This window comes from Metopolophium dirhodum, chromosome 1 (genome assembly GCF_019925205.1).
Source record: "Metopolophium dirhodum isolate CAU chromosome 1, ASM1992520v1, whole genome shotgun sequence".
Taxonomy (NCBI): domain Eukaryota; kingdom Metazoa; phylum Arthropoda; class Insecta; order Hemiptera; family Aphididae; genus Metopolophium; species Metopolophium dirhodum.
This window is the reverse complement of record NC_083560.1, coordinates 34249943-34276857: the sequence shown is the minus strand read 5'-3', so window position 1 is coordinate 34276857 and position 26915 is coordinate 34249943. Positions and strand designations below refer to the sequence as shown.

Here is a 26915-nt window from a genome sequence, read left to right as displayed (position 1 = left end):
TTATTCATTAATTTATATTCGAACTAAACTAGGTACACAATCGGTCAACTAATTAAATCTATACCGATAAGTAGTCTGGACTTTTATTTCGAGATAATCATTTGATATCGTTTCCAGTTTTGTTTATATATATGTGATTGCACAGCGCGGCAACGTTGCACAAAAATAACGTACGGAATCGTGTTACATTATATTGTAATAATATATTAACTAGAATGTTACAGTCAAGCACTTTTAATAATGTAGGTATAAATGACATGGCTTTGAATGTGCATTTTCTTTACCTTAATACTTCCAGTGGCGTAAGGTATGTAGAGCCTCGTAGGCAACGACTCATAATATTATGGGCTCTCTGAAAAAAGTTAGTTAGCAATGAAAATGTAATGTACCCTAAGTTTGAAAATAAATATTAACTTACTATAACCACAAGAAATTACATATAAGTATTTTATTTGATAAACCTAGATCTTTACTATTATAGAGGGTATAAGGATGACATATTAAATGTTATTATTACGATATAAAGTTATAATAGTACATATTGTGGCATAATAATCTGAATATCATTATTCATCATGCAGTTTAAAATAATAGGAATTTAAAAATATTCGAAGTTGAATGTTGATAAAATTAGTAAAACCCCCGAACACTGGTAAATTATTTTGTATTAACACATACATTAAATGATTTAATCCTCAATGATGTGATATATTATACACTCGACGCTCCTGCCATATTATGCTGCCGAGTGGTTAGGTACAATCCCCAAGAAATTTCACAAGAAAAAAAATATTATCTCGAATATAGGGTCTAGTGTAGCACGTACGTACTATAGAACATTTGCTGGACAGCAGTGCAGTGTTACAATGCTAGCCGGATACGGACAAAAACGATGTCTAAATAATAGGCAATATATATAGTAATATATGCGAGGTCAACTCCGTTACCCATGTGTTGTCCTTTTTTTTTGAATACGTCTCACAGCGTGAAACGTGTACCAAAATATTTAATATAAAAACAGCTGCAACTATATGATACGGAAACTGAACACTATCTCTGTTTCTTGGAAATGTTTACAATGAAGTTAGCTGCATAGGCGCTGATGTGAAAGTGGAATAATATTGTTGTCTGGACACGCATACCGGGCTACCTACATATAACATTATATATACGTATAACGGATGTATAGGTAGACTGGTAGAGAACTGTTATTCTTCTGGGCTCAGAAAAAAATATAGGTACGACTGCAATAAAATAATACGTGCCAAATAAAACAGCCACATAGTTATGGGACTAGAGATGTATACTATTCAAATAAGTATTTAATACAAATCAAAATGATGCAGTTATAGCCGTCTACAGTTCAGTGTAGAGTTTCAAATTTGATCCCTATATAATATATTTCAAATTTTCACTCTTCTTAAAATACTCCAGTGATATTTTGTAAACTATATAATATATATGTATTTTTTTAAACACATTTAGTTATAGAGGATTATAAATGATTATTCATTACAAACAGAAAATATCGATAACGATTAATGAATCATTAATTAATCATTAATTAATGACTCATCATTCCACTACCAAGGTTTACGAACTATTATATTAATGGTCATTAATTGTATATAAATGGTATAACATAATATTATAATATCATCGGTTAATTTATCATTTATCAATATTGGGCCCTATTAGCTATTATTCGTTAATTATTCATGAATATTCGATACAATAAACCAACTTTTAAAATGTTTTCTCAATTTCAATTTATGACTTTGAACATTTAAATACAATAAACAATTGTTTAAAAAAATGTTCACATTAATTAGGTAAATATATGACAAAAGTTTCATTAAATATTTGAATCAAATAAATTTCATGACATTTAATACCCTAGTTCCTGCATGGTTCATAATATTAAAACAAACTTCGTTATTTGGACTGTGGATTAATATATATATATGTATTATACTATATAGATACTTATGCTATACTTTACTATATATTATAACTCCATGAATTGTTATAGCGACCGAGTGTCCGAATCCCGGGTATTCATTGAAAATAAAATATTTTGGTCGTAGTCCCACGCTAAAAGCCTAACGAAAATTCAGTTACGGCTCGTGAGTTTTTAATGAAATAGTGCATATCCAAAAAAAAAATATATATAACCAGCATTACTTATATATATATTATATATACATTATAGATTTTGTCGAAAACCAATTTTGCGTAAAAATTCCGTTTTTCTTCATTTTAGTTTGTTTCTCCAGGCGCTTTTGAAAACTACTGGGAATTTTAAATTTTGACCTCCTAAATGCACTTTCACATCGAACAAGATTCTGTAGAAGAAAACCGAAGCAGTTGTACTGTCCCAAACAGTGATGACCGACACAAAAATAAATAATAAAGGCGGGAAAGTGGGTGTCGCTCTGCTCTACAGTAGGGTACAAGTGGGTCACTGTATAATGGATGGTATTAAATTTTAATTCAATGATATAATATCATTGTATAAGAAAAACGGTTCTGAGCAAAGACTACGATATAACTAAGTATATTCTGTATATTTGATGATATTATTGTGAATCAATTAATTAATTTGAAATTTTAATGATTATAAAAAAAACGTGCCTGTGTATTTTTAATATTTTTCATCTGCTATTGTAACAATACATCAGCCTTGAATTCAATTTTCACGCTTTTTGCCAAATAAATAAGATGTTATTATTATTTATTATAGAACATTTTGATGTACCTATCTACAGTTATTCGTTTTTGAATTACTTACAACAAAATAAGAAAATCGGTACCTATACTATGTTATCTTAGATTGAAAAAGAAAAATTTTTATCAATTTATAACAAAGAAATTTGCAAATTTTCGTAAATAATACGTATTTTGTCAATATTTAAATTTTTTTACACATTAATTTCGTTAAAAAATTCATGGTCCGATAAAATTTGCTTGTGCGGTTATTGGTGGATATATATTGAGCAATATTATAAAAACAAAAATAATATATTACGTACAATTTCAACGAGTCGTTATTAATTATTATATCTATTGGATTAGTATTAATTATAAAAGCGTGGATACTATACAATTGTACAATATTATTTATATTTTGCTGTATTTTTGAAAATATAAGTTTTTTTCATTCATTTAAAATTTAACTGATTTTGTGAAATTGCATGTACCTACAGTCATATGTTTTAGAGTTACACCAAAAACAACAATCAATTTAATCAAAAATCGATTTTGCTTAAAAATTCCCGTTTTTCCTTAATTTTTATTTTGTTTTTCACGGTGCTTTTGAGAATAACTGACAATTTTTGACCCCCAAAGTACCAACTAGATTCACTTTCCTATCAGAAAACATACTGTTGAAGAAAATCTAAGCACTTTTACTGTCCTAAAAGATGATGACAGACACAAAAAAAAAAATAAAAAAACACACATCATTGTAAAATTAATACATTCATAGCTCCGCTCAGAATCTAATAATAAGCCACCGCGGGACCCCTGACAGATATGAAACATTCATACTATTTTGTATAGAAAATATGCATGCAAGTTGAAACGATAGTTTTATAAAGGAAATAATAACATGGCATAATAAAAAACAAAATATTCAGATTTTTTTTAGAAAAATCGTTCTTTATTTTAAAGGCGCATTAGATATTTCGTGCGTGTGGCTAAACGTGCATTGCGAGCGTCGGTTTTACTACCCGCCGTACAGATGTTTCACATCAAAAATCCAGTGTATGACAACCCCCTTTCTCTATCACCGACTCCAACTTATCATTTGTGAGCAATATACAACTTTAACGTGTTGTTGAATATAAGTAATTGACTAATGAAAAAATAATATCGATAGTTTAAAAATTATGAACATAATTAGGTATACATTTTCTATTGTTTGATATTATGTGTTATACGTGCTATACGATATACGTGATATCTCAAAACGTTTTTGTTTTATTTCCAGGCGTGTCGCTACCTATTTACCTATGATATGGGCAGTGGGTTGATACCGAGTTGCGGTCGAAATTATAACAGGTAAAAAAAAAAATCCGAGTTGCGGTCGGGATCAAAACAGGTTAAATATCAAAATACTATGTTTTAAATATTGACATAGTTACATATTATTATGCTAAATACAAAAATGAAACGGTCAAAATACAAATTTTGAATATAAAATATAAAGTAAAGAAATGCATAAAGAAAAAACTGTATTTATTCATACAATTTTGAAATCAAAAACATTAGAACAAGATAATGCTTTCTTGATAAATTAAAAATATTTGAAGATTTTATTTGTCATACGTTTACATGGCAATAGTAAAATTCTATTAAACCTATTAGGTACGTAAACAAGATTTATTAATATGACAAATATTTAAAATTTCAAAAAAGGGGGACCCTCGTGTTAATACCCCTCACTTTGTTTTTTGGATAGCGCTGGGAGTTTTTGTGCACAAACGTCGGGATCTGGTGCACATTTCTGCACAAACGATGCACAAAATTGGATAAGAGCTCATCGGATAATCGATAACCGGATACTGACCGCAATTAAGACGTTAATTTTACCTTCAATATTATTAAGACCGCAATTCGTCTATTGCGACCGCAACTCGGACAATACCGGGCAGTGACCACGAACAATCACATATAATAGGTACTTAGTATACCTACCTACTAACAATGCCACTCAACTATAATATCTTCCAACCCTAATTAATAATTCGTTATGTATTTCATTTTTTGCTTCCGATTTTCAATATGCTGTTTATCATTGTATCGTTTATAGTAAATAGCAATTATTATTATCTTACTTAAACGTGTGTTGTGTATTATGATTTATGATGAAGGTATTTCACCGGTCTAACTACCTAATATTATGAACATGTTTTATAAAAAAATCGATTAAATACTCGTAAGCGTTTCTGAACTACTGAAGAGAATGTTTGACAAAAAGTTGAATTGTTCGTAAAATAATATAATACACGCCTTGAATCAAAATATTTTCACAAAACAATGCCTGTTATATGAAGACAATTTGTAGTAATACATTATTGAGGCACATCTATAATGTCCATTTCATTTTAATTCAATACTATTTCATTATATTTTTATGTGATATACTAATAGGTATATCTTAGCGGGTTTGAACATTTCAGTTCAATATATTTATCTTAAATTAGGGCAAGTGTAGGTACAGAAAGAATTTTAATCTGTTAACCTCGAGTATACCTACACTACAATGCGGTACATATTCGAATTTAAACGATAAGATAGAATATAAAACTGATAATCATCTATTACTTAGTGCAATACAGATTTTAACGACATCGGTTCAGTTCACTATAAGTATAATATTATTACTTCTGGCGCCACAATATACTTGTAAAATACACAATACCTATACGTTTGTGAGACGCGGACGATACAATCCAGGGTGGCGGGGTGTGGGTACAGAAACGACCCTAACACATTAAACGATATTTGTAAGGAGACTACCACTAGACAGATAATATAAGAAAAAGGCCGATACACGTGTCGGCCATACATTCCAATACGGCGTAAAACATCACCATTCTTAGATTATCGGAAACGTACTTTGCTGAATAAACGTATTGTACTCGTACGAGCTGAAGTTGTGTGTAGACAACAATTTTATTGTATACGGCCAACCGACGGTCGTATTCATCCGAAAACCTTATTTCTAGTAAAAAAATAATATAATATACTGCCCAGCAGCTGCTTAATAGATGCATATTATACGTTCTCTGACAACCGCACCAAAAAACTAACAGAAAATACCTAATGTGTTTGAAATATTTAATGTTGAATGTGTAAAAGTTTTATGAATTTCGATAAATTATGGGATTTGTAATACAAAACATTTGGTAACAGGGCTTGCAAACGTTATAATAACGTTATGATTATAACGTTATGTTTGATAAAAAACGATTGAAATTTGTAAACGTAATTATAACGAAAAACGATAAACATAAATAAATAAATAATACAAAACAAAACGTAACGTTTAACAAAATATATGATATATCATTAAACAAAACATAACGCAAAACGGTATATATTGTATTCCATTAAACAAAATAATTAATTTCCAATTATTTAATAATACTTAGTATTATTCAATTATTTATTCGAGCCAAGAATTAATTTTATCCCGTATCCGGCCTATCCGGGAGATCCCGTATTAGATTTATTTTAAAATTTAATAAGAAGGTATTAATAGAATAATTTAATTACCAATAGCTAATAATAGTGATACTCTGATAATATTGTACTGTACTATCTGTACTACGGTCGGAATTTATACCATTCAAGTTATTCAACTATTGTGTTCGGTGATCATTGGTATTTATTTTGTTGTTTGTGAATGTTCTATTTAATAATGGTAATATGGTAATAAGTATAATTTAGATAGTATGAATTATACTATGTTGTCTACACTCTATAGTATATTAGCTATGTACACACTTTTATATTGCCAATACATATTATTTAACTTTTAACAACATAAATTATAGATTCTGATTATTTTGTCAATTGTAGGAAGGTATAAAATAAATGTTGACAAAGTATGTCAAAACAATCAGAGTAAAATATGTTTGAAACATAGATTCCTGCTTAAATGATATTCTCAAGCACAATATTGTAAAACTTACTAAATAATTTTAACATTTAAAAACCTAATAATACGTTCAAAATTTCAAAATAATGATCATGATTTTTTTTTTTATATTTATTATTTTATAATAAAGTCCTTAGAGCCTAGGCAATTTATTAAATTCAATAATACATTATCACTTATAACTTAAGATTAATTATCATCATACTGTTTTATCATTTATTTTGTTTCCATTTCTTTACGAACTATGTATATTGTAATTTAATCTGTATCACTGTACTCTATATTTTGTAAATAATATGTAATTGGGTTATCTAACCCATTTAATTAAATAAATAAAATTACACAATACCTACTTAAAACTCAGAATAGGGAAATTATGTCCCCCAAAAAGGTCATAGTCATATACTTTTAAATTGCAGCCTGTGTACTTTTAAAACAGGTATCTAAATACTTTTAAATAATAAATAACGATAAACGCAAAAATTGTATAACGTTTTAATTATGAATAACGTTAAACGCAAAAATTGTATAACGTTTTAATTCTGAATAACGATAAACACAAAAGTTGAATAACGTTTAAATTTTGAATAACGATAAACTCAAAATTTGTATAACGTTTTGATTGTAAATAACGTAAAACAATATTTTTTTTTCAAATGCAAGCCCTGTAATTGGTAACTATCGTAATTACTTTTTTTAGATGATTCTTCAAATTTAGAATTTGTATCTACTATTATAAAATAATTAGACTGTAAAAGTTTTATGAATTTCGATAAATTATGGGATTTGTAATACAAAACATTTTGTAACTATCGTAATTACTTTGTTTAGATGATTCTTCAAATTTAGAATTTGCATCTACTATTATAAAATAATTAGACGTTCAAAAATAATTGGCCAGATCAGTCTTATAAATATACGTATCATTATTGAAGTACTTATTATCATGTTTATAAGATAATGTAACAATATTTGTTTAATTTATCTCCAAGACTCCCCTTCCATACAATTAATAATATTAATGTACTTAACTTGTACATTTGTAAAATTAAATTTGTAATAAATCTGTTAATTTAGGAAAAGAATACGTCTTAATATTATGTTTATCGCAAATATAAAAGGTTATCTACGAATAATTAGGCGGAAAATTTAAATAGACCAATCAAAACGATACTATAGGTCCATAATCGGAGTACAGTATGTTAAAATGCATCCGGGTCAATTCATTGGGTAATATTATTAGAGCTGGCGCCACAATATACCTGCTTAGATATACATATATAATAATAGGTACCTTTTTAAGATAGCCTAACTCAACCTAAAATATTAAGTAACCAAAAGTAAAAATTAAGTTTCAACAGTAAATGTGGTAATAGTATAGAGCCAATTTTTTTTCATAATAATGGACTGCTCCTACCACCTGGACTGTACAGAGAATTTAATATATTACCTATGCATTACCCGTAGTTCAACCAAACCCACACCATACAAAATCGTCACATACTATTTACAATTCAAATACATATAGATATATGTACCGTGCTGTGACTTTATTTTATATATATCATGATATAAACATATATTATTATATAAGCCCATCGGTCCACTAATGGCAACCTATATTAGCGCGACCATGGAACATATAAAATATAGTGAACGATAATAGTAATAATGATAGAACACGCATCACAATATATTATACATATAAATAATAATTAAAGTAGGTCACACAAGAATTGTGTGTTTAGTGTAAACTAACATCACACCATAAATAAAGTATAAATATAAAACCAAGTATAATGTATTTATATATTAATATATTGGTGCATACAATATTCAACTGCGTTTTACCATTAAATATAAACCAACCCACTATCACTCTCTGTATACCGATAGGTATAACCTAAATGTTTCTTTTTCAATCACTTTTATACTTTTTTTCCCCACCCTATAAAATGAACTACTTAGCAGGTTTTTTTTAAATATAGCAGTGTTGCAATACTTACGTAGTATCTGTATGAATGCGGCCTTTTTTGGGGGACGAAACTCACCTACTCTGGGCCTTCGCAGGAGACGAGTTGGTTTGATCCATCATGTTACCAACATGTTTACCATATATACACTTTATTTTCATATCATATTCCTATGTTTATTAATAGTAATAACCTATAATATATAGTGGATGATTACAAAATAAACAAATATATGAGGATAAAGGGTGGGGCGAACATTTTTATCTTGCCCCGTTTTTAGTGTCTTGTTAGTTTTAAGGGCGAATATATTTCTTAATTATACAATTTTTAGAGCACATTTGATGGTATTATAATATGACAGTACAATTTAAACATTCATAAATTAAAATATTATAATATCGACGTTTATTATGAGAGATGTCGGTTTTTATTAAATTATACTGAATTGTGTTTTATAATATTATAGGTACAGTTGGTATAAAAAAATATATTTATTATATACTCTATAATATTATACATTTTAAATCTTAAATATTTACCAATATAATTATATACCTATAAGATATTATAAACATGGAAAAGGGAAAGTCGATGTCTTGTCATCATAAATATTTAGTCATTGTTTGTATAGTAAATTTGTAATTAACATTTGGATTAGAATGTGACTTAATAATTGTCTTGATAAACGATTCTAATTGTACAATCAAACTCAAAAATTACTTTTTGCATATTAAATCTGCAAAATGGAAATATGGCAAATGGTTTTATTTTAATACATTTATAATATTATATGGTGTTTTGGAGACTTTACGGGGTAAACGGCGTATACCCATTTACCATTTAGTGAAGAGGTCTCAAACCTACGGCCCACCAAGCTTTTCGAATCAGCCCGTCAAGCTATTGATGTTTTTAAAATACATTTAATATATAAATAAAGTACCTTTATAGTACTTAATGTATAAGTGATATACATTTTTAATTGCATTACCTACATCTCATCCCTATCTAAAAAATAATTGCTCGTGATACCGAAGCACATTATGTATTTTATTATAAAAATTTTTATAATACCGTATTTTTAATTACCGTAAAAAAAGGTTTGAGACCTCTGATTTAGTGAACTAACGTACCTATACTGTAAACATAATACAATACGCACACATACGCCCGTATACCCGCTGGCGGAAATCGGAAGGAGGAGAGGGTTTCCTCCGGCTAGTATTGATGTTAATAATGTTAACCCCCCTCTGAAATTGTAATGGATTTCCGGCATTTGATATTTAGTCACTGGACAGGACCCAGGACAAAAACAAATATAAATAAACAAATATCAAACTGTTAAGTAACAGCATTAAGGTCACGTGTTTGCACGTTGGGTTTTTACGATATTTTAATTTTTAAGTGATTTATGAGTATGCAAGACATTAAAATTTGAAAATTATCATAATTGATAATTCACTTAAAAAATAAAATATCGTATAAAACCAACTAGAGAACACAAAATATATTGTTGTTACATAGAAGTTTGATAATTGGTCAATTCGCTCTAATATCAAGACTAACAGCCCACTATTGAAACTAGTTAACAAAAATTTGTTATGTCATCCACTCATCCGTATATGCGACGTCCTCTTAACATTTAAAAAGACATACACGGCATATGATTCAAAAATTAAGCAATCTGTATTTATTTATTAGGTATCACATAGGTATGACATTTATCAATTATCTATACGACTAAACGTTAGCATGCAACAAATAATAATTATTAAGATAGATTATTACCACTAATAAGTCAACCATCGTTCGTGATCAGCTGAGTAATAAGAATGGCCGCCTTGTTTAATACAATATAATCATATGGGACAGATCATAGAGTTAATTATTAATATTTTTATCAGATATCAGAAAAATCATCATCAGTATATTATCAGGTAGGCAATCTACGCATGTGGTAGATCGCTGACCCCGTGTGGTTTGTACCTACGTAAGTGTATAATTTATCTCTGAAGTATCAAAGTTATACCAAGTTTGTATTTTTACTTAATTCAATCTACGGTGGATTACTACAATCAATTAATACAAAATTCTAACCAAACCGTACAAAAATCCAATGAATAAAAAAAACCAAACATTCGTATGTAATATGTATAGATAAAGAAGAAAAATAGAAAAAAAACATGAATAAAATGCAAAAAATTGAATTTTTGAAGGGTCGAATCTCTTAGTTTTACGTTAATGTGTAATCTCCATGAATTCTGGGAAATCTGTTTATTATATTATAATTTTTACCTGCCTACTAACCTAAATAGGTACATTGTTGTATTATATTTTTTTTTTTTTTTATTGGTTAAGCATCAACTACATAGGTTACTAGCAGGGCTAGGATTTATATGCAAAAGCATGTTTTTTTTGCGACTTCTGATTATTGATTTTGTCAGTAATGTCCACGAATCACCTCATGATGAGATAAATGGCGGTATTTTTATTTTGCATGTTTTTGCATATTTTGGATGAAATACATATTATTGCATATATTGAATAAAATTAATATTATTAAACATTTCGATTATAAGAATGCGAAAAATAAATGTTTTATAGTAAATTTCATAATACTTGGTTTTTTTTTCAAACATAAATTTTATTTTTATAAATACAATCCTATGGTATAATAGGTATGCAATAAAAGATTAAATAATTTGACATTCATTTTCGAAAATCTGAAAAAATATGTAATCGTAGCATGTAACACTCGTAGTGAATGTGAATTATAAAATTTATTTCTAGATTTTTTTTTTTCTCAATTATATTATATTAAGGCACCCGATGCCGATGCCATTTTGTCCTCAAAAATATATTCTGCGGGAATAATGATACCACCTTATAGAATCAACCTAATTTCATAATTTTTATTTAATTGCTAGAGAGAAATATTCTACAGCCCGCATCGATCTCTGTTTTTCAATATTTCATTCTCAAACTTTATAATATGTCTAAAAAAATACAAGATAAAAAGCATTTTTTTTACAAATTTTTTAATACAATTATTTGAAATAAAATACAAAATCAGAGATCGGAATGGGTTGTAGGAAGTCTTCTTCTTTCAGATAAAAAAAAAGTCATCAGAATCCGACAATTCTACAAAGCTTGAGCGTTATTCCCGTAAAATCGTTTTTTTCGATATAATACACCCTATCAACCCCCCCCCCCCCCCTAAATAGGTATCAGGTAGTAGATTAGTGTAAAAGTCTTATAATTGAAGTGGCAACTAAAATATAAAATTTAATTTTCAAATTTTATAGAATTGTGAAAAATTTGAAAAACTGGCAACGTGACCCTTAAGACGAATAGCTTATCACTGATGTATTTCAACAATAAAATATTTTTTTTGTAACTATATTTTTGTGTTTATCTTATGAAAATTTAAATGCGTATTTTTGCATATTTTGGTAAATCAAATGCATATTTTATCGTTTTTTATTGCATACAAATCCTAGCCCTGGTTATTAGCTTACAGGTGTTAATTTCTACATTAAATATTATATGTTATTGTACAATTCAATTTTTTTTATAAATAAATTTATGCTATGAAAGTTTGAAAATGGACCAATTGCTTCGTACAAGTTGTCTGGGATGTTGAGATCTTTTCTAGCTTCGTTGAAGTTTGGGCAGTGGATGATGATATGCTTGATGGAGTAGTTTGTATTGCATTGTTGTATTATATTAAATCGGCAAAACACGATAATTTTGTATAATTTACGATATTTTTGGTTTATCGTTATTTTTACCCACCACGATGGTTTTCTTGTGAAATTATTGCTGCAATATTATGATGTGGATCTTTATTTTAGAAGTCGTATTTAGTATGGTGATATAAGTTCAAGCTTCCATTTCTAGAAAACGTATTTAATTGCATTCGTGGAGTAGTCATTCGTAGTCGTGTATGCACGTGTAGATATATCTCAATATTATAACATTTTTATCGGTTACTCTATATTTTGCAATACAGATCAAATATCTGTATTAAAATAGTATTTTTTTAAAAAAATTTATCGAAACATATACGTATTTCAAAGAGTTAAGAACGATCTTGAAATCAGTGGTAGGTATATTTCAGTTTTATCGATCACCCATTTTTCCATTTTTTTTTTTGCTATAACGTACCTATAATTTGTAGTTAAGCATACTGAAAACAAAGTCAGAATTTTGCGATGGAATTATTTTTGAAGCAATTATAATTATAATTAGTTTATAATATAGTTTATAATATAGTTTTATAGAGAAAGTCAGTGATCAGGACTTGGTGGGAGTGAAGAATCAGAAGAATTTACTAGAATATTTAATAGCTATTTTGATACTTTAAACAGAAAGTTTACATTAGAAACAGATTGTACAATAGTAAGCATTAAGGGTACCTAAATAGTAATTGCTAATTAATTTTTGGTTTTACTATTGAAACTATAAAATAGAACAAAATAATCAGTATTAAGTATTACGTAATATTTATTTAACAATAATTAGGTGTCTAATGAAAAAAATTACATTAAGTGGGAACATTATGTACAACTACACCAAGAAGACTTAAAACAAATGTCCAAAAATTACAAACAGATATTTAGTTTTGGACAGTTTTTCAAAAATGAACGTTTAGTTAGCCACCCAAGTATAAATAAACATTAATGTAAGTATACAATAATTATTAACTACTTTTATTGAAAAAAACTTTAATATTTCAGATATTTAGTTATTCTGTATCAATAGGATTGAAATATTACAGAGATTATGTAAAAGTTCTAGAGTTAAAAGACTGCCAAAAAACTGAACATTTTTCAAAAATGTTTAATGATATTTTTGGTTTATTGAACAGACAATTTCTAGCGGAGGGCATAAGGAAAAATTCAAAAGATCTAATGGTAATGAATAGTAGTTTTTAAATATATTTTTATATATTTATATATTTTTACCTACACATTGGTAAAATTAAATATAAGCTACTTATATATTAGGTTTTAAATGACGCTCTTAAATTTATTGATGAATTTGAGTTAAATGTAGCAAATAAAAAAATGTATGAGTACAATTTTTGTTTTTATTTTAATAAATAATAAACATAATTTAATATTTATATTATTTACGAATTTACGAGGGAAAATAAGTAAAAATTATAGATAACAAAGAACAATACAACCCACTGCACACCACGGATATAGATACTATGGTTGCACGACAGCCCACATTGGATCACAGCGCTGAGCGGCGCCGAATGTTTTTATCAATTCTGACAAAAAGTCGCGTTTTAATAGTGCTCTCTACAACTACTACTAGGTTACGTTAACCAAACCTGGTTACCTAGCCACTGTGGAGCGCTAGTATGACGCGACTTTTTTTGTATGGATACTATATATGTATATATGTAACTTGATAAGAACATTTGGCGCCGTTATATTATTGCTCGTTGTGCAACCATAGTATCTATATCCGTGTTGCACGCCCACTGCGCGGCGTGCGCCCGCCGTCCAGCGAACGAACGAACGGAACACAATTGAATAGTTGATACTTGGTAGTTCATGAAAATATTATCACTACGATCGCTTCGGTTGCAAGATTTCCCTCTCTACGGAAACTACGTTTTAAAACCTGACCGCACCACTACCACCTACCCATCATGTCACAACCAGTCCATACTATCTTGGTTCATTATCATGGTCAAGACAAGAGTCGCGCATTGTTAGTTGTTGTTGTTGTTGTTTCTCGTAATTGCTGGTCATTAGTTATCGCTTGTGGTTTCTGCTGAACAGATTAAAGAAGTTTTGCGAGAGTACATTTTTTATGTTACCATTGGCTGCTTCCCGGGCTGCGATTAGTGATTAGTAAGATTTTAGTAAGATTAGTAAGATTTTCCTGTAGAAAAAATAGATCCAAAAATCGGTTTTTTTTTATAATTCCATCACCACATCTGTGGTTAATCGTTATTTATTAATTATTTTCAACAGATTTGAACGTCGTCCTGCCATAGTGGTAACTTGGTGTTTAGTTACCGTTGCATAGAGCTATGGAGCAGTCAGTCAGCGAGCTAACCAACTTGCTCTGGAGATGGGAATATGAAATGCCGACCACTAACTACAACCCCATTCCGACGTTGATCAGGTAATTAAAATTGTCTTAATATTAATGATGGATCTTTTTCAATTTTTATAAATTAATACCTTTAGATATAGTTAAGATTTTTTTAATTTTGAAAGTTATATAATACCTACTATTTTATGCAAATTAACAAGGCGGGCAAGTTAACAATTTTTTTTAACTTGTTAAGTTAAGTTAAGATTGGAAAAAGTAAGTTAAATTAAGTTAAAAGTAAATATCTTACAAGGTATTATCTTAATAATCTTAATAAACTAATTGAATCTACAATGTCATGTTTTTGTTTACACGTAAGTATGAATTTAAATATTATTAATTAATTCAAATTAATTATTCAAACTAGGATAATTACAAAAATATTCCTAATTATTAATTAATATTACGATACAACTAGAAACTTACTTTAATTTGAGTTTTAAGATTTGAATTGGGTGTTTTTGAAGTTCACAACAATTTAGTTTTTGTAAGGCAAAGGATACATTTGTATACAAAATGTCCATTGAGATCTAAAGTATCCTCAGGTAACTGTTCAAAAAATCTATTTAAATGTGGCTATTTTGACACAAGGTTTCTCGACTCTGTCATCATTAAATATTAAAAAAAAAACTCCACAGTGAGATCACAACAAACTTGAATTTAAACTGAAGTATTGCACAATGCACTGTGCACATCAATGAATCAATGAGTTTAAAAAAATAACCATACTATAGTTCCAATTATCAATTACAATGAGTTATCAATTAAATTGGTTTATACGAAAGCTAATTAAGTATACAAACGTTACAAACTCGTTGTACCTACTCAAAATTAGAAATGTTATGACTAAATATAAATTATTAATTAATATTATGTTCAATATTCTTTTTCATAATATAGTATGAGTATGATATAAATATACTTTTAATTGTATACCTAAATAACGGTTATACCCATTATCATATAACTCTTTTTTGTAATATATATAATTCTATATAGTTATTACTTATTAGTTTATAGTATATATAATGATATACAGTATCTATGTCTATTATATACATCAATAATCATAAACCTATAACTATTAATTATTATTACATGCGGGTACTAACTAATCACTATTATATTTATAATGCATAATAAATATTAAATGGATACCTATCAGCTATCTACAAAATACCTATATGTATATTGTGTATAAATCAAACTCAACCGGTAATAATTATTTTTTATTAACTTTACATTTTCCCATTAAGGACATTTATTTTCTATGAAATGTCATATTTCTCAAGCCAACAAAGTTATAAATTAATGGGTCGTTTACAGTTTTTAATTTAATTTAATTTCCATAAATCTGTATACAAAAACTTGTAATGAACTTATTAAGTTAAAAGTTTGTTACAAAAGAGAGTAACAAGTTACTTAACTTAGTTAATTTTAACTTGACGTTTGAATTTAATTTTAATTTTTAACTCGTTAATTTCCAGCCTTGAAAATTTCTGGTATACTGCAATACCGAGTATCAGTTTCTTATTAATAAATTTAAATTACGTTCAAACACCTGAATTTTTTCATTATTCAACAGATTTATAAAACATGATTTTTGATTAAAATTGTCTGATATAAAATTTCTTAATGTCATTATTACTGTGATTTTAACTTTTTCTAGATTGTGTGAATTATTTGAAACGGAAACAAAAAAATATCTTATAAAAGACCCACATTATTTTTATGATCGCCATCCATCTCGAATAGACCCTAATTGTGTATTGGGCAAGATGTATGAGATTCTGTTTCGCAAAGATTCTTTAATAAATAAGGTAGATATTAAAATTAATACATATTTTGATTTTATCAAATTACTATAACATATTATATAATTCACATTTGCATTAATCAAATACTTTCAGTTACTAACGGACTATTTAAAAGAACATCATTGGCCAAGACAAACTAAAGATAACCACAATTTAAATGTTGCTGCGTGTAGGCTTATAATGAATCTCATACCAGGTTTAGAAACATCTTTTGTATTTGAAAGTGTAATTAAATCTTTAATTTATACTGTATTAGTGTTTGGAAACATAAAACAATTTTTTTTTCTAGTTTGCAATTGATCAAGTTATTCAAAGGCTATTCACTTGGGCAGAAAATACTAATGAACCATTGCAAACTTATGCAACAGGATTATTGGCATATTGTATGGAGTTGACAGACACTGCTACTAATTTCATGTATGTATAATTACATTTATAGTGTTTATTATATAGACACATAGATTTATATATTACTAAAATATAATTTTAAATTATGTAGAGACAATAATAATAAACTTGTCCCGATTATATTGGATCGTCTACATTCATATTATACCCAATCTTTTGAAGAAAAAGAAATCAATCAAAGCATGCAGTCATATAAAAATACAAATTATGAGGTGCCTAATTATGATACAGGTGCTCTGTCTTCAAAAACGAAAAGTAATTTTTCAATAAATTTTTTATAAAACATATTTTAATTTATAATATATGATGAATTTTAAACTATAAAAAATTATTAATAGTTTAGTAGGTATTAATTTATTATATATAGATATACTAAAATTATTTACATAATTTCAACTTGAAATAAATTTAAATCTCATCGATTTACCATTTTTAATACATAAAAAAACATACTTCTTTATAACTGTAGTAAGGCATAAACCAACGAGTACTATTAATTCAAATAAAGTTGATAATACTGTTGAAGATTTTAACCAGAACCTTTATATTTGTCTTGAGGACTTGCCGAGTAAACCAAGTAAATTTATTACCAGTGTTTGCACATTCCATTTAAAAGGAATTTTCTGTTCCCTATTCTTTTAAAAATAATAGAAATTTGTTCTTTTTCCATTTTTTGAGAAATTAATTAAGTTAGTTCAAAAATTGTGAAATAAAAAGTAGAAAAACCTAATATTCTTAATTTATCATTTTGGGTAAGTTATCTGATAAAATAACAGGCTTTACTATTTGAAACTTATTTAAATATATTTATTTTATTTTCGTGATTCTTACTATCTAATTTAAAAACATAGCTTTTTTATACCTCCAGTCTGCTCTTAACTATTATGTTTATAAACTTAAGGTTTGACACTAGAACTGTATAGAACTTAACCATCACAATTATCACAATATTCTGAAAGAACAGAAAATTATGTTTATTTTTTGTAGATAAAAAGATTTTGCTTTATATCTAATTATTTTTTTATTAAAATGAATACGTTTAACACATTATTTTTAAAGAAATTCATTCTATGAATTTGTTCCTTCCAAACAGGGCAGTTCATTTTTATACTGTTGTAATTGAATTATTAAATCTGAAAATATATTTTAGAAAGAGAAGAAAATGGTATTTGTGGTGATGGTAATTTTTTCTATCCTGAGTCTATTGCAAGCAACTGGATACAAATCTATCCACCTACGTTGACTACAAAATTAGTTTACTGTCTCAAATATTTAGTACCAACTGGAGAATATCAAGAGGTATGTATTTTATACTATAATGTATATATTATGTATTATAAAATTAAAAACAATTTGTTTCTAGTTCTTAAGCCATGCCTACGAGAAAAATTCACTAAAATTAGTAATGAAAATAATTAATTCTTCAGAAAAACAAAATGATTATATAACTTTTGAAGCATTAAAATACTTGGCTGCTCTTTTATGCCATAAACACTTTGTCACTGAATTCATTGATTCACGTGGATTACAAGTATGGTTATTATATTTTATGTAAATTCTTTGGTGCCGAGCTCTATTTTATTAGAGTTGCGATGGTTCCAAAAAGAACCTACCCTCTCAATAAATTGAAACAGAGCATATTATTATTATATTAATATATTATATAATGTATCATATATTATTATTAATTAAGTTGTACTGACGTAGGTACCGTAGAACGGTGTTAATAGGTAATTGTGTTATAAATTACACGTATTAACATTTTTTTAATAACTTTACTATAACTAGAAATTTTTATTTTACGATTTAATGAAAATTTCAAGTACTTAATGGTTATTTGTTTTTGAATTTCAATAGAAATAACACAAAATCAATTTTGTTATAGGCTGGTATTGTTTAAATACTCCATATCAATTTTGAATTTTGAATATTCTATTTCCTTTAAAAAAATTCTCTTAATATTGAAGATGAAACAAATTTTTAAAAAAAATGCATTATAAAACCAAAATATTTATTTCTCTGATCAGAATCTAAAAATAAATAAAATTAAGCTATAAAACTTTTTGATTTTGCACCAAAATAAGAATAAAATATAAAATTGAAATCTATTTATTATTAGAACAGTTTTAAATAAAAATTTTATCATTTAGTTATATATAAATTAATGTTTCTTTTTTCATTGTCCGCTAGACTAAAATACCAGTTAACCCTTTTCAATAGATTCCTAGAAACTCTGGGATAGTTATTAGCTGGAAACATTATATAAAAAAAAACAATATTGGGCTCGAAACCAGTTTTTAATTTTTTGTATACAACAACTGTACCTGAAACCTTAATTAAAACCAGAAATTTAGAAAAAAAACCGTTCTCAAAACCAAAAATGTTGAGTCTTGATTTTAAATTAAATATATTATTATGATTTAATCTACCAAGCCCTACTGATATGTTAGGTTAGTATGGTCAAACTGAATTATAGTTTGTTATTGATACCTACCAAACTAATTGCATATAATTATATTTGATGTGTAAACACAAATGCTTGGACATATTTATATGTTATAGTATGTTATCTTATCTTTATTGCTATCGTGGGATATGTAGCTAGGCTATTAATGTGTTGGCTGGTACTCAGTCAGTCTTTGGTTAACCAGTATTCTTGCAGCATGGGTGTGTGGTTGGTGTGCACCACGTACTGCACCAGCTTTCTATACATTGCATTGTGTTATTTTCATTTATTGTGTTCTAAGATTATATCTGTAATTTGCTGTAATATATTTTAAACCAGTGGGCCAGTATACAATCTCTTGTTTTAATTTGAGTATCGACTAACCACTTATTGGTCCTTCCTACACACATTTACAGGCAAATACAGAATACTTAATACCTATTTGCTAATTTGTGTATGACATACACTAAAGACAATGTATGCTTTAGGATATTAAATAGTTAAGGTTTTAAAAGTTGATTGTATGTTATTTAAAAAATGTATTAATTAATTTATGTTTAGAAATTACTTTTAATTCCAAAACCTAGTATTCCATCTACCGGTGTTTCCATTTGCTTTTATTATTTGTCATATTGCGAAGAAGCAATGGAAAGGATTTGTCTTTTACCTGAACATGTCCTTATTGATCTTGTAAAGTACGTCAAAGTTTTTTTTTGTTTAATAATATTTTTTTTTTGTATTATATTTAACTTGTTTTTAATCATCACTCATAAGGTATGCACTTTGTATGTTGGAGTGTTCTAATGATTCAAGTAAATATCACGCAACTATGTTCTTCAGTCATAGTTTTCATTTTAGAGTTATTCAAGAAATATTTGATAACCATGACGGATTACGTAAACTGTTTAATATGGTATGATTCATTTACTTTTCAAAGTTAAATTAAGTACCTTAGTGCTCTAAATAATAATTTCTACAGGTGAGTACATTGCCTATTCTTTCATCTGAAGATCCATCATATAGTTCATTAATTGAAGATGCTGAATGTTCTTCTAAACAAATTATTCGTCATGCCTGTGCTGGTTTGAAGCATTACTTTGAAGCACATTTACATATAAAAGCTCAGCAAATACGTCGAGCAAAAATAACAGATTCTGGTCTGTTAATTTCATCAACAATGGTTCATAATTTTTTCTCAGTACCTGGTTATAAAGTATGACATTTTCAAAACTTAATTAAGTAAACAATATCTATATTGAATATATTTTTAGTCTACAAAAAAATCTCGTGCTGAAGTCCAAGAAGAAATAGAGTTATTATCAAATGCAGTGTCCCTGAATTGGACACCAATAGATCAATTACTCAAATTGGGTGGCTTAAGTTTATTATTGAAAATAATTAGTTTTGCATATGAATGGAATTTTTTCGGAAGGCAAGTGTAGATGAAATATTTGATTTATTTAATTATGCATGTTAAACTATTACATTTTTGTTACAGATGTGAAGTGATTAAAAATGCACTTGAAGTATTAAATATATGCGCTGTATTACCAAAAACTCAATTGGCATTATGTGAAATAGCATCCCCTAATGTTCCAGCAGCTAATCAAAATGATACCTTTACAGTGGAAGAAGATGACCCACAAGCTGAAAATAACAATGTCGGATTAAATATTATTATAAAAGCAGCAGGAGATCTTTTAGATGCTGATATTCAAAAAGCTGCTCTTTCTGTTATTATAACTTGTGTTTGTGGTGCACCAATGTATAGGGTATATGTTTCATATAGTTGTAGACTCTATTCCAAATAAGATCATGAGTCGGCGGCGACCAGTTTTCGTTGAGCGGTGGTCAGACATATAGCCAGATGCCATCCCCACTACCATGCGTACTATTTGGCCACCGACTCATGATCTTGTTTAGAATAGAGTATATATTTACCATTTATTTGGTATTATAAACTAACCAATACATTTTAACTGTAGGAAGGTGGAAGTATAGCATATTTTTCATCACATGGATTAAATAATAAACGAACACCTAAGGCACCTTATGATGATAATATGATTGAAAAAGTATGGGATTGTTTTAGAAATAATAATGGAATTATGGTATGTTTATTTTCAGTATTTATGATTGGTTTAGTAGTTTCAATATGTTACGAGTATGTGACTTGAATTATTTGGTGTAGTATCAAACACTGAAACACTTATATTTTTTAACTTCTCTGCAAACTTTATACTTATATGGACAGTTATATATTATTATACTTTTATATAATTACAATTAAATTATTTTAACCTATTTTAGAAATTAATTAGTAGGTACAGCATTATCCATGAAATAATTAAAAATTTTCTTGAAAATCTAAATACTAGAAAAATCTTCCAAAGTTCTGTGTAAACACAAATACTGTGCTTCAGTAATAGCTTTTAAATATATTTCAATATCTTAATTTTATTGATATTGTGTTTAGAAAATAGTTTTTGAAAAAGTGGTTACAAATGTGTAACATAGAGACAACTTATAATATTTTAACCTTAGGTTTTAGTTACTTTAATGACTATAAAAACACCAATTACTGATGTTGACGATATACGAGGATTAGCAAGTCATGCATTGGCTGGATTGGCTCGCAGTGAATCAGTTCGACAAATTATCAGGAAATTACCTTTATTTAACAGTGGCCAATTACAACGTATGTAAATAATTATTTTTAAAAATGTTGATGTGAATGCATCTTTGAAATTTTATCAATAAGAAAATGCAATACATTTTATACATAATATAGGTTTAATGGAAAATCCTGTATTGCAAGAAAAACGTCAAGAACATGCAACATTTCAAAAATATGCTTTAGAGTTAATGGAATTAGTTTCGAGAGAAAAAAAAAGTAATGGAGCTATAATAGAAGCATCAGTGGCAAATATAAATCGAGTAAGTTTTTAATTTATAAAAATTCTAACTCAAACTATTTGAACTTTTCCTGTTTAAAGTTCAAACAGGTTAAAAACACATTTATATAAAATACTTGTATACAGTAGTTACATTGAATTTATTAGATAAATAGTATATACTTTATACAATTATACAGAAATTCGCTAGGCTAAAGCGGATTAAAATTATTCCACACCTAGATAATTAACCATGTTAATGATATAGTCCATCCTGGTGCATTTTTTTAACACCTGTGTGAGTGAAAAAATTTCTATAATTTCTATATTATAACTTATAGAAAAGATAATCATTTGACTAGAATTTGTTTTATTTTCAATTATTATGAATAATAACACAAGCTTAATTCTACTGTAAAAAAATAATATTGAATAATGATTAGTACAATTTAAGAAGAATTTTTATATAATTTATTCAACTAATTATAACTTTTTTTTATCTTCGTTCTTTATTTCAATATTATTTATCTTACATATAATTATCATAGAATCAACTCTGTATATGTTAACCTATAAGTATACAAATATGGAAAAATAAGATAAAAAGCTCCTGTTTGAAGTTTGTTAGGACAAGGGGACATGTTTTTCAAACAGGGACAATCTCGTTTTAAATGAGATGTATGGTTATCTTCGTTTACTACGGAGTGAATTTAAATATATAGTTACCAACTTCAATGATTTTATGTATAAATTGTTTTATCTGTAGGCAAATGTTGTTGCACAAACTGAAATTAATTACAATGAACAGCAATTTCTCCTTTTAATGTATCAACATTTAATGGCAAAAGGTTTGTCCACAACTGCAGAATCATTAGTACAAGAGGCAAATCTTAATATATCCTACAAACCTACACCATTTACATATATTTCCCATTGCCGCGTAAGTATTATGTTTAAGAGGTTTTTATATATGTGCAAGTGTTGTTTCCATGTAAAATTTCCATTCAGTTGAAACTATTTTGTGTTAATATCTTTAATATAACAATAAATAGACTTATTATCTAATTATTCAAAGGTTAGAATGTTATCTATGGCTTATTTATTAATATTGTAAAGCGAGTAATTAGTGTATAAAATATTAAAAATTTTAAAAAGCTCTTAAATTGATTTAAATTAAAAATGACAAGAAAAAATTGATTTTTCTACCTTTAAATATGGTAATTGGTTTATTTAGACTAATATTAAAATCAACAATACAGAGGAGTTTATTGAATAAAAATTTTTCATGTTATACGTTTGTAAGATAGAGACAATACATTATTTTAATAATTAAAATAAATAATGTATTGTCAAAACTAAGTATCATAGTTATTATGATACTTAGTTTTGTTGGTTGATTACATAAATATTAATAAATATATTTGTACTTAAGAATCAGTCAATTAGAGGAGGAATGTATCCTATAAGTTCTAGACACATGATACAGAACAAAAAATCTGAATTAGCCAATTCATCAAATGCTCCTTTAGGTGCTGTATTTAGTGAAAGAGGAATAAAATCAACTCCAAAACGTTTGAATATCATTAGGTATTTTGTATTTATTTAATAATTGGTTTATTAATTGTGTTTAAATATCTTAAGCAAATGTATCAATTGTATTTTATTTATCTAGACGATCAGAAAATCTACCGAAACTGGAGCCGGAACAAGAACTTGAGTCGCCCATGTCTAAATCAGTTCATAAAAAAATTTGCCAAGATTTAACATCAATCAATGATAATAATACTAACTCAGAGGTTAGTTTAGAATCTATTATTACAGAATACTTCACAAATCAACATGCTTCATGTTTACATCCTATGGTTACGTGTCCTCAATTCAACTTTTTTGTGTAAGTATTTAATTATTTCATTTTCAAACAAATGATATTATATAATTAATCATATTTTCATTTAGTCCACACAAATGTCCTGATCCTAAACCAAGGAACTCAGCGGTAAACTTTGCTATGAGATTTTCCAAAAACATACATTCTAGAAAACTAAACCAAAGACTCATACATAGTCGTTTTTGTCCAACCAGGCATTTCCACATGGATTACGAAGGAGATTATTACACTCGTTGCGAGTTTTTAGTAAGTATTAAAATAATATAATACATACATATTTATAAAGTTATTAATTTTAGAGTCAAAATCGTGTTGCTGTTGGGACAAAGACTGGTGCGATAAAAGTATTCAATTTATTTACTTCTCAAGAAGAACTATCATTTTCAGCCCACCAAATATATATTGCAAACTTACAATGCAGTAATAATGAAAGGTTGTTGTTATCATCTTCTTTTGGGATACCACCTTTAACGTCTATTTGGTCTATATCTGAAGATGAGATTAAACATAAGTAAATTTACTTAATTGGTTTTTTTTTTATATCTTATGTTTAAAATATTATTTTTTTCTAGATATTCATTGGATGATGAGGAATACTGCACTTTTAGCAATTATGATCAAAATAAAATTCTTGGAACTAGAGCTTCAATAGCAACAGTAGTTATTGCATTTTAGCCCATTATGACTATTTTAATTAACTTTTAATGGTAACATTTTTTCCCTAGATATATGATTTAGAAACTAGTGAAAGGATATTAACATTAGTTCCAAAACTTTCAAATCGGTACATGAAAAATCAAGCAGCATTTGATGCCACAAATAAATTAGTTTTTTCAGATGGTGTATTATGGGATACCATCACTGGAAAAGAAATCCATAAGTTTGATAAATTAAATCCATGTGTGAATGGTATTTTCCATCCAAATGGTCTCGAGGTAAAACATTTTTTATAAAATTAGGTAGATTGTAATCAGAAATTTTTTTTTTACCTATAACTTTATAGATTATATCAAATAAAGAAATCTGGGATATGCGCACATTCAAGTTGTTGCATACAGTTCCAAGTCTTGATAAATGTGAGGTGAAATTCTCCAAATCAGGAGAAGGAATGTATTTGCATGTCATGGATGTGAAACGTGAAAATGGTTCTATACACCAAAATTCATTTATAACTTTAGACCCTAATGACTACACAAATATAGGTAGATATAATGAAAATAGTGTTAAATATTTTGTTTTTATAAAACATTTTAAAATATAAAAAAAGCGGGTAAGTGGATGTCGCTCTACTGTACAGTAGGTTACAAGTGGGTCAATGTATAATGGATTGTATTAAACTTGAATTCAATGATATAATATAGTTGTATAAGAAAAACGATTCTGAGCGGAGACGGTTTGTCAGTCTTGATATTTTAAATTGTTATTATTTATTATATCCTATAAGTTGAATTAATAATATAATATTATAATTTTTTTTCCGTTTTTATGGTGATAAACAAAGATTTAGAAATTAAAATCCCTTTTTTAGAGGTTTTACCTAATTTGTCGGTGGGTTTTTACTTGGCATTAAATAACTATTGAGAAAATTGAAAATTACCTCTTTAAAGTACCATCTTGATCCAATTTGTTAAAAGATAAGGTACTAAATGTTGAAATTGAAGCACTCCTTCTGGTCGGAATTTTATATACAGGATAAAAAAAATAAATATAAAAATAAAAAATAAATAACATTGTAAAACCACTAGCTTCCTCGCTCCACTCAGAATCTAAAATTAATTGTTTTTGCAATTTGTTTATGTTCATAGCCACTGTTGATGTTAAAAAATTCATATATGATTTGGCTTGCAATAGTTATGATACTCAAATAGCTATTGTTGAAAATGAACGCATGAATGGAAATGTTGATAAGTCAATTGTTCAAATATATGATGTTGGTAGATTTAGATGCGAAGATGAAGCTGTAAGTTTTTTCCTTGTGATTATTTTGTTAAACTAGAATTAATCATATTTGTAATTTTAGGTTGAAAAAGAACATGATGAAAAAATTGATTCTGAAAGTTCAGGTTCAGAAGACGAAGACAGGTCCAGTAAGTATTACAATAATTTATTATTTTATCTTATATAATGAATAACTAGTGTTTAAGTGTACAGAAGTAAAAATTAAAGTTGCTTTTGTATGTTTAATTAGGGTTTCTTTTGTACATGGATGAAATGAGATCTGAAGGAATGGCAACAGGAGAGATGAATGATAATAATTCAAGTGTTAGCAGTAGCAATAGCAGCTACTTGAGTGTTGGTGAAAATTCTCGTTCATCTACTCCATTATTTGATTCAAGTAATGATCCAAGTTATGATGGCAGTGAAAATTCAGATACAGAAGATGCTGGTACTTATTTTTATTATGAAATGTAATGCATTTTTGTTATTTTAATTTAAAGAGTGTAAAGAAATAATAAAACATTACTTCTGAGTACTATACAATTTTTTGTTTGAGATTTTCCGCCCTTTATAGTACCATTTATAGTTTTGGTAATTAACTTATTTTGATACTTTGTTTTTATAGCACTAACACTTTCATTCAAAATTCATTCTCAGTTGACATTAGAATGTATTAAACATAAGCTGATAATGCAAAATCTGGAAGTTCTTGTCCTATTGCATCAATTTTTTAATCATAATCCTTGATTCCATAACTGAAATAAACA

General features: G+C 27.5%; 1 protein-coding gene across 1 annotated transcript; it reads left to right on the top strand.

Annotated features, from left to right (window-relative positions):
* The first annotated feature begins 14380 nt into the window (after positions 1–14380).
* LOC132935593 (protein mahjong-like) lies at positions 14381–26646 on the top strand. The gene is made up of 27 exons (XM_061002188.1): positions 14381–14510; positions 14634–14787; positions 16427–16577; positions 16668–16799; positions 16864–16991; positions 17074–17237; positions 18133–18281; positions 18346–18513; positions 19990–20123; positions 20203–20341; positions 20408–20641; positions 20700–20866; positions 20927–21200; positions 21414–21539; positions 21973–22126; positions 22220–22365; positions 23089–23262; positions 23755–23909; positions 23995–24213; positions 24279–24456; positions 24510–24721; positions 24783–24867; positions 24936–25145; positions 25214–25412; positions 26016–26170; positions 26231–26297; positions 26399–26646. Exons 2-27 carry the CDS (start codon positions 14693–14695, stop codon positions 26620–26622), a joined length of 4239 nt encoding a protein of 1412 aa, XP_060858171.1. The 5' UTR covers positions 14381–14510; positions 14634–14692; the 3' UTR covers positions 26623–26646.
* Positions 26647–26915: the final 269 nt, after the last annotated feature.

Excerpts from the sequence above, each read along its gene's own strand:
- LOC132935593 (XM_061002188.1), top strand. The coding sequence starts at position 14,693 with ATGGAGCAGTCAGTCAGCGAGCTAACCAACTTGCTCTGGAGATGGGAA. Across the intron at positions 16,800-16,863 it reads CATCTTTTGTATTTGAAAGT|TTTGCAATTGATCAAGTTAT; the intron begins GTAATTAAATCT and ends TTTTTTTTCTAG. Across the intron at positions 16,992-17,073 it reads GACACTGCTACTAATTTCAT|AGACAATAATAATAAACTTG; the intron begins GTATGTATAATT and ends TAAATTATGTAG.